At 39.2% G+C, this 10104-nt stretch overlaps 1 protein-coding gene across 1 annotated transcript; it reads right to left on the minus strand.

Annotated features, from left to right (window-relative positions):
- Positions 1–70: 70 nt before the first annotated feature.
- On the minus strand, positions 71–9859 carry si:dkey-33c12.4 (uncharacterized). Its single transcript, XM_028987671.1, has 18 exons — positions 9697–9859; positions 9525–9562; positions 8777–8843; positions 8568–8671; positions 8370–8453; positions 8223–8291; positions 7979–8110; positions 7310–7468; positions 7151–7229; positions 6612–6702; positions 5948–6089; positions 4958–5062; positions 4783–4873; positions 4257–4410; positions 3275–3349; positions 2982–3084; positions 1791–1888; positions 71–814 (listed from the first exon to the last, which is right to left on the minus strand). Exons 1-18 carry the CDS (start codon positions 9713–9715, stop codon positions 700–702), a joined length of 1725 nt encoding a protein of 574 aa, XP_028843504.1. The 5' UTR covers positions 9716–9859; the 3' UTR covers positions 71–699.
- Between the last annotated feature and the right edge of the window lie 245 nt (positions 9860–10104).

The raw sequence follows: 10104 nt of genomic DNA on the forward strand, positions 1-10104 counted from the left end.
CAAAATAGTTTTATGGTGGTCACGAACAGTGGGACCATTTTTAAAAACCATTGTGTAGTGCAACACTCCATTATCCACCTGGGATGTCAGGCTTTATTTAAAAACAGAGGAAACAGCAGGTATTGAACAAAACCCGATTAAGACTCTTGACTTTGTAATGGCTCTGAATTAAAAATGAACATTATACAAAAACATTACTTTGGCACAAACTAAAATATGGCAACTTATTTTAATTTTAATTCCTTGGGTTATGCAAGTCAAACACTGCATAAGGCATCCATAATTCTGTCCAAAAAAACTAATTGAGAACTTTGGCACGTTGCTTAAGGCGATCCACCAAAAAATATCTGGTGTTCCTTTTATGACTGAAGATTTTATTCCCCCAAACTGACAGATAAAAAATTATGAACCAATGAAGCACTGAATAAAGTTCCCTCCCCCATCATTCTGTAAGGTCTGAATCGAAAGATTAAATGACATGCAGTTACAAACAAGGAAGTGGGTAGGTAGAGATTGTACTTGCTTTTTCAGTATGCATGGTTAGTTATCATGTGAGATTAAAATGAAGAATCATCTGGATCAGAAATCCAGTGTTCCGTGTTCCCTTAAAAGACGCTCTAATGAAGGCCTTCTTTCTGAAAACACCCGGTCTGGATGCAGTGGCAGAGCAGGGTCAGCGTGCATGCTGGGAAGAGCACGTTATTTGGCTTTGGGAAGGTCAATCCCCTTGTTCTCCGGTATGTGTCTGTAGGTACAGCGTGTTTTTTTAATGCAGCCTGTCGTCCTCCAGAAGTGACACTCATCAGGCATTTTACTGAAAGGGAGGAGAAACAGGGAGGTGGTCATCAAACAACGTCATGTGACACAGCTCTAAACATTCTCTGTACCATGCTATAAGATCTAATGCATCTATGAATAAATGAATGAAGTGAATGCCCAGTGCACACAACAAAATGTGGTCTCTGCATTTTACCCATCACCCTTAGTGAGCAGTGGGCAGCCATGACAGGCACCCGAGGAGCAGTGCGTGGGGACGGGGCTTTGGCGGCTCGGGATTCGAGGCGGCAACCTTCCGATTACAGGTCCACTTCCTTACCCACTAAGCAATCACTGCCCCAAATGCTGGCCATTCAGACATTAAAACTTCAGTGAAATACACCACAGAATAAGTCACATACTATTGACATGTTGGGATACGAGGTGCATTAAAAACATTTTGCACTGCACAGACACAAAGAACCATCTAAAGCGGCAAGCGGTTGCCGAAATTCTTTAATGTGAGCATCAGATTCCTTTTTTCAGGTCTACTTGCAAGGATAAAATGATGTGGCATGGGATTTTGTAGAGGTATGCAGCCGCAGCTTATTCATTTTACTTTATACTTTGAAGGACGTTCCTTGAAATCTGGATTTGAGATAAAAATGGGGCTGGCACAATGTTTGATCTAACAGCCAATCAGAACACAGTCTCTACTCAGACAATACAGTACCACTGATTATTAACCATGAACACACATAAGCTGAATTTCACAACCTGGCAAAAAGGAGTTTTAGGCTTTTGCAACCACATCTTCATAAATCATAGCAATAAAACCCTTGTAATGCAGGTTGTGGTTTTGTTTCCAAAAGGTTATTTGCAACTCAGGCACAAGTAAAGAGCTACAATCAGTCATTGCATCAAGTAAATCAGAAAAATACATTAGACCTTTGATGTCCAAGCAATCCACAAACAATAACATCCTGTACACCATGAATTGAGTGCACTGCTGAAATGTAAGCGTGTAAGTTTACCCGTTAGAATCTGTTGAAGCACTCTTAGATGCACCCAGATGTGTGTGAATTCTATCTGGAAAACGTACAAGCAGGGCGAACGAATCAATTACTCGACCCTGTCAAAACACACACACACAAAATTAACATTTAAATTTGAATTCAAAACATGCCATGTACAAACAATCATGTTGTCAGCCTTCCTATACGCTCCCTGACAAGTCTTGTCGCTTATCTATTTTGTAGAAACACCTGCTATGAACCTGGCTTAATTGATGCTAAAACCCTACCAAATAATGTTTAATGCATTGAAATGAATTAGTTTCACTGAAAAAAGATTTATCATTTAATCAAGACAGAAAGGTTAAATTTTTACTAAAGTTTTATAGCCTATACAGAAATTGAACAAATTTACAGCAAATAGCAAGGCACTTAACCCTACACCAAGACACTTAACCCTAAGTTGTTCCAGGGGGGGACTGTCCCTGTAACTACTGATTGTAATGCGCTTCTAGACACTGATTCAACCATGGAGGCCATTTCGAGACAGAATCAGACAAAATGTTCTGGTTGACACAGGGACTTCAGGTGACCAGGTCCCATGGAGCTCTGCTGCAGAGTAAAAGGGACTGGCCTTGGATTTTCGAGCCGACAAACGGTCCTCTTGAACAGTTGTCTTGCGGGGTCTGCCTGACCTGGGCTTGTCAAAAAATTCTGCAGTCTCTTCAAATCCTTTTTTTTATCCTCTGTAATTGACGCTGAGACTGTGACATTGAAGGTGTCTGCCACATCAGCAGTGGATCTGGTCTTCATCCTCTTGATAATCAACACTTTAGTCTCAGGATGAATTTGAATGTTTCAGAGGTCTAGCTGCAGTTGATGTGAAGGTCTAATGTACTGGGGTTCTTTTTATACACACCTGAGACCTAATTGATCAATTATTAGTCACAGGTGAAGCTCATATGACAAGGTAACAACACTTATGTCTTTGCAAAAATTGACTCAATGGGCTTTACCGAGCTTTGAATATTAGAATACTTTTTGACAGTTTAGTTTTGCACTGAAACAATATTGGGAATATGCTGTTGGGAATAAGATGATCAATCAACTTGATTAGAAATATTTCAGCTGCACTTGAGGTCAATATGTACACAAGCGACAAGACTTTTGTCAGGGACTGTATAATGGTCTCATATACACACACACACATACATGCATCTGTTCAACTGCTTTCTCGCTGTCTGCCTTTTTGATGTAGTTGACAAATGCACAGCCTTTCCCCTTCAGAACCTTCACACTGTGAACAGGCCCAATACTGCAGATGATATATATACACACACACACACACACACACACACACACACACAGGTTAGAACAGTGAACACAATGAACCAAACGAATGCTTAAGAGTGTGAATTATTAAATAAAGTGAGTTAAAGTCAGTTAAGTGCAGCCAATGCAGAGTAATTTGATGCATTCATGAACAGTCAGATAAAGGGACTCACGTGCTGAAGAGGTCATACACCATTGCTTCTGTTAAGACTGGTGACGGACATCCAACCCAGATGGGAAAAAGCTCTCTATCACACAAACAGAGATTTTAAAAAGGCCTGAATATTGACAGAAGATGCATAGTATAAATGTGAGCATTAACAGTTCAAACAACCACTGATTACCATGTTAACATTGTGTGTGTGTGTGTGTGTGAGAGAGAGATAAGTCATCTTATTCTATTATAGCCAGTGCTAAACTTTGGATTGGCAATGAACCCCAAACTAAAAATGGTCAAGTAAAATATTTTTTATATGATTACAAACCACTGATTCATACTAATAAAATCCCAGTTAGAATTATACGGAAATGTTTACTCCAGTGTGAGTATTGACAATACTTGGAACAATGACCCTGTGACCTGTTGTTCCAGGTCAAAATAGTGTCAATAGTGTCTTTATTTTGCTCTCTTGGAACAAAGTGCCTTACATTAGAACAGTGCTCAAGGTCTCTACTAAAAATGCAAAATGAGACATGGTAAGGAAAAACTATACCTTAAAATGCGTGTCACTGAGTTTTGCTCACATACTCTTTGACATCTATGCCTTCTATAGTACGTGCATAGATAATCTCAGGGCATATTAAAAGGATACTCAGTCTCTAACTGCTAGTCAATGTAATAATAGTAAGATCACTACGGTCAAACCTCAAGATGTGTCAGTGCCTGACAATTATAAAGCATCAATTCAAGGGTTTCCAAAAATTCTCAGATTTTCTGATAGGTATGGATAATGAGGGTTTATGGATAATTAAAATGATTAAACAGTCCTTTTTTAGTTTTATACATAATGTATACATTTTTTTAAACACTTTGAATGTATTTACCTTCAATCAGAAATGTCCTGATTTCATTGCAAACACCAAAGAATTCCCAATTCTCATGCCCACTGTAAACCTAAGAGCATTTTTAAATACAAAGAACCTTCAGATACTTACACATTAACAGGTTTAAAGGCAACTGGACCTTTGGCTTGTAGGGGCGGGTTGGGTTGCCTCTGCAGAGCTGCTATAGGTTGAGATTTAGGAGATACGGAACTCTTCTTTAAAGTCTCCCATTCTTCTTCTGGTTTATTAACAGGATTATAACTAACTAAAAAAATGATGGGGAGAAAGGCAGACAGTTATCTAACTATGAGTCAGATCTATACAACCCCCAACCCAAACACATACACAGTTAGTAATATCTTTAGAAAAGAAATTCCATGACTTACTCACAACCATATGCAATTTTCATGACAATACATTGTTTTGAACATTGTAGTTGTAAACGTAGAAAAATGTTTCTGGTGCAGCCTTCCGGGAACTATCTACTTTGTTCATTCACATTCATTTGTCAATCCAATTTCAATTACTTTTCCATAACTTTATATGTTTATTTTGTATTCCTAAACTTTTCAAGGCCAGGAAAATTCTCTATTCAAATTACATGACCATAGAAACGCATATATTTAAATGCAATTACCTGTTAGTCCAGTCAAGGCTTCTAAAGCTTTTTCCGCAGTTCCATGGATGATGAGCGCATTTGAACTCACTTCTCGCGAGAAACCCATTTCCTGTATATGCAACATAAAAGCAGTTCACATAAGAGCAGCAGCAGACAGACACCAGTTAGAATGGACACAGGTGTGATTCTGTACCATAAGTGCCATGATCTGGACCCTCATGAGCTCCTGAGCAGCATCAGGGCAGCTGTTGTCCAACTTCAACACCTCCTGATACACCATCGATGCATCATAATACCTCTGCCAGGCCAAAATATATCAGGTTGCATGTTTGAAACACTAGATTTACAGTTTATTATTAATTAGAAATGTATTATTTTCTCCATCCTAATACTACAAATAAATAATATGAAGCTTTTAAATCCACAAGATTGAACACTCAAATAGAGAAAAGATAGTGGTTTGCCTTGAGACTACTTATGCGCGAGAACTTTTTATCCGCAGAAAAAGTTACACAATTACATAGACTTCCGTTTTAACCAATGAAATTCAAGAAGCTCCAAACACATGAGTTCATGCTGCAGACATGCTGGCTTCCTGTCAGGGTCACCCTAAATTACTCAGTTGCTCTTGCTAATTCAAAACAACCATTACCATAAGCACAGCCTTTAGAAAGTAGATAGAATAAAATTTAAAATTTCCTCATCAAATTCTCAGTGAGTTCATTTGTCTATAAAATAAGTACATTTAGTGCTTTGAGGATAATTCAAATTCAATAAAAAATAAAAAAAAACCTTTGCCAAGATTTAAGATTCTTTCCCCCTTTTTAAATCTGAATTGTGTCAGGAGTTAATTTCAATGTTGCTTGGCTTTTCAGTTGTGAATTCACAGGCATGTAAACAGGTTCATTTAATGTTTCCAATACTGATTAGGTTCACCACAACACTAGGTCTAGAACCTAAATAATGAATTCCACATTTGCAGAATAAAACAGAATTTATTTTATGCAAAAATTTGGATCAACCAAGAAATATTGTGATACACAAAACCTAGTGTACTTTCAAATATAGACTACATACAGACTTTACCTGCCAATGTTAGTTGCTCTATTGACTAGGAAGAAACGAAAACATCACAAATCTAGTCAACAAGAGAGAAGTGACATTTTATCAAGTGTATGCATACCTTAAGCCCAGTCAGTGCCCTGCCCTTGCGGTACAGGCCTTTAATCCATTGGGGGTTCATAGACAGCGCAAGATCAGCATCCGTTAAAGCCTTTTCGTACTCCTGCATCTTCTCATAACAGAACGATCGGTTCCCAAACAGCCTAACATGCACAGAAACAGGGCTTTTAAAGCACACAATACGCTTTTAGGAACAGGTGGATGACACCATATTATCTGTTAGGGAAGATTATGTGACGTCAATCTGCAATACAATTTGAAGGTGTGTGTGTGTGTGTATATATATATGTGTGTGTGTGTATATATATATATACACACACACACACACACACACACACACACCTTCAAATTGTATTGCAGATTGACGTCACATAATCTTCCCTAACAGATAATATGGTGTGAAAATCAAATATCAAGACAATCAAGTAATGGTACTGCCTACAAATTAACACCAATAAACCTTTAATAAACCTGTTAAAAGGCAATGTATGAAATATGTACATTAAAACCCCATAAAGTAATGAATTCAATAGGATGTTGATGTAGAAGAAGATATATATACACACACACACAGTACTGCAGATTAACTTTGGTTAACATGCTAACCAGCTAGCAGCAGCCCATCCAGTCTCATGGTACAATTCATGAAAAAATAGAGCTCTTACTTATATTCTTTAGGGTTGTGTTTAATGGCATCAGTAAAATATTTCACGGCCATATCCAGATTCCCTCTGGCAGCACACTGGTTACCAATAACTGCAAATGAGATTTCACACAATCAACTTTCCCAATCCAGACAAAACACAGCACACATGCCAGAACTGACTCCAAAATCCACATGTTAATACCATTGTGGAACATGGTCTAGCTTTGGAGTGTAACACTTGTGGCCCTCAGCCACATCCCACGAGATCACTGCCTACAGATCAACAACATACACACTATGTCGAATTGGTAGTGATGAAGCATGAAAAAACAATTTCAAGCTGCAAAGTCACTAAAGTGCAGAACGAACTCAGAGCATAGGGTGCTCAGCTTTTCAGCAAAGTGCGCACTGCATTATGGGATCTGCAGGCCGTGGGCTACATCGCCGGGCCCGAACTACAGATCTATACAAAGTGATCTCGTGAGACACGGCAGAGTTTGACAAATATTGTCTAGCTGGACAGTTTTATTTACAGACTGGATCCCCACACACACTTACGCGCTAATTCTAAGCTTCTATTAATGAGGTCTTCAGTATTTTCCACCGGCTCTTCCTTTGCATCTTTCGGTTCATTACTCTGCAAAATATTTTTTAAATAATTGTGAATTAGTTCAAAGCATATTACAACCAACCGTATGTCAGACCCAGTCTACAGACCTGTTTAGGTCCTGTGGTTACTTTGTGATCAGTGGTGGGCTGTTTAGTTTTCCCAGAACTGACTGTTGTTTTTTCCTTCTTGTCCCGTGGCTTTTGGTCCAGCTTTCGTTTGGCAATTGCAGCAGCATTGGACACAAAACAGCTGTTCATATCCAACTCCTACAGACAAAAACATTAGCACAAAATATAAAATGTCAATTAGTTACATTTATTTATTTTTAAAAAATTAAACAAGCGAACAAAAGATATACACTTGTGCCATTTATCAGACTCCCTTATCCAGGGTACAGTCCCCCTGGAGACACTCAGGGTTAAGTGTCTTATTCAGGGACACAATGGTAGTGGGGTTTGAACCTGTGACTTTGTGGCCTTCTGGATCATAGGTTGGTATGTTACCACCCAGATTTAAAAAAAAAAAAAAAAAAAAAAAACACATGGAAGAGAGGAAAGCAGCTCTAAACTGAAACTGTTGCATAGTACATATTACTATATAATGAAAGTCAGCAAATACTGACAAATTTACACTGACATAATAAATATAGAAAATCATTGGTAAATCAACATTAATCCTCTGATCAAGATCACTCAGGTAGTGAAGATCACTTTAAGTTTTTGACTGTATGCTCAGTAATAGCCAATACAAAGTTTTGCACACACAAGCACACCCACCTCTGGTTCACTGGGCAAGCTCTCTTCTTCCTCTTCACTACTAGAATCTGAAGCAGCCTGGGGTCCAGGATCAGGAGGCAACTCTGGGGTCTTATTCTTTATGTTAATTTTTATATCCTCTTCTGCTTTAGTCTATGGAGACAAACAGCTCATTACAGCATTCGTTGAATTCTTAAAGTGTAGTGTTTGTCAGCAATTAAACAATTCCTACGGATAAATTAAATGCTGTTAGCAATTTTTATACCTGTTGTGTTTGTTGGATGATGGATTTATTTGCATTTTCTTTTTCTAGTCTTTTTTTCTCTTTCTGTCTCTGTTAAAAAAAATATATGTTCAATGTTTGACAAAACAAGGTACAATCGGTGTTTACTTGTGTGCCTCAATTGTGCACCATTTTTTTTTGCCGTTTCTTCTCTGCCTTCACTTTTAATCGCTCCTCTTCAGCTACTAGTTCTGTAGCATTTTTTTCAGCCTCCTAGAAAAACGTGCCACACATACACAATCAAAAACTTGTCCCTATAAATACAAGACTGACCGCTTCCACCTCTAATATGAAACAAGCCATGGAGGTACACGAGTTTAAACTCACGTGATGTGAGATTCGGATCCTGCTGAAAATGCGGTTAATCCTACGTGGCATGAAATCATCATTATCACTGTTGTCACTGTATGGGCCCATGTTATCCAGGCCAGCTGGACACAGAAAGACATCAGTACGTCACACAACTGTGTGTGTGTGTGTGTGTGTGTGTGTGTGTGTGTGTGGGGGGGGGGGGTGGAGGATAGAGACAATCTTACCAATTCCTCCAAAATCCAGAGGGTTGAAAAATCCCCGCCTTCTGGTCAGCAGATCTACAAATGCCTCCTGTTGGCAGAGGACATTTTTAAGGTATATATAGTACAGGCAAGTTTGGACATCTTCTCATTCAATGTGTTTTCTTTATTTTCATGACCATTTTCATTGGTAGATTCTCACTGAAGGCATCAAAATTATAAATGAACACAATTGGAGCCCTGGCCTCCACAGTCACCAGACCTGAACCCAATCGAGATGGTTTGGGGTGAGTTGGACCGCAGAGTGAAGGCAAAGGGGCCAACAAGTGCTAAACACATATGGGAACAACTTCCAAGACTGTTTGAAAACCATTTCAAGAGTGTGCAAAGCAGTAATCAGAGCAAGGGGTGTTCTGCTTACAATTCTAGTTTGAAGAAACTAGAATATAAAACATGTTTTCAGTTATTTAACATTTTTTGTAAAGTCCATAACTCCACATGTGTTCATTCATAGTTTTAATGCCTTCAGTGAGAATCTACCAATGTAAATGACAATCACTTCACTTTCAAATGGTTAGCATCACGCCAAGATAAAGGGAAGAAAGTTATAGTATTGCGTGTGGCAAATGCAGAGAGACACTGCATGGTCATACTAGGCTGACTAACCGTGTTTCAGACTTTTTTTTTTAAATCAGGGAAGCGGCCGAATTTGTCCTGATTCACTCGGATTAGTCCACGCTTATTTACACACATAATGACGTGTAATACTTACATGGGTAGCCATCATATGCGGGTCGGGACGCATAAATTCTGCAAACACAAAAAGGCAGCAAAAAAACGTCATAAAACTCCACAGTAGTTGCCTACAAAACAAGAGGCCAAGCAGTTTCCTCACAGGCGCAAACTTACAGACATAAACTGGAGACAGGAGCTTGTCCTCTTACCTTGCGACCAGTCGTTCATTTTAGACACGTCGGCGGAACGTCCGTCTAGATTTTAAGATGCGTACGTTTTGTATGCGACAAGATAAAAGCGCACAAAGGCCAACGTCAACCCCGCACACCGTGCCCGGACATGCTTCCGCCCTGCCGCCTCACAGCTCGCTCGCCGAACCGCTGGACGCGCATGCGCACTGAGCGCACGAGAGAAATCCTGTTTCTGGAGAATCGAAACGAGACGCGTTCCCGAAGCTTCGAGAACTGTGTCGCCGTACTAGTAATACGAGAGGAAGAATTCGTGTGAGATAGTGGTTTGTTTCCACGAACTTTGAATTGGTCTGCTCCATGATTTATTGTGGTCAGATTTTTTATTCCAAATAAAAAACGTCTTCTGCTCTGATTTCAGTCATGTAA

This window comes from Denticeps clupeoides, chromosome 1 (assembly GCF_900700375.1).
Source record: "Denticeps clupeoides chromosome 1, fDenClu1.1, whole genome shotgun sequence".
In the NCBI taxonomy this organism is placed as follows: domain Eukaryota; kingdom Metazoa; phylum Chordata; class Actinopteri; order Clupeiformes; family Denticipitidae; genus Denticeps; species Denticeps clupeoides.

Bases quoted from the DNA above. Each gene is read 5' to 3' on its own strand.
- si:dkey-33c12.4 (XM_028987671.1), bottom strand. The intron at 8,672-8,776 runs GTAAGATTGTCT...TTCTGTGTCCAG, and splicing joins TCTGGATTTTGGAGGAATTG to CTGGCCTGGATAACATGGGC. The intron at 8,454-8,567 runs GTGAGTTTAAAC...ACGTTTTTCTAG, and splicing joins GGATCCGAATCTCACATCAC to GAGGCTGAAAAAAATGCTAC.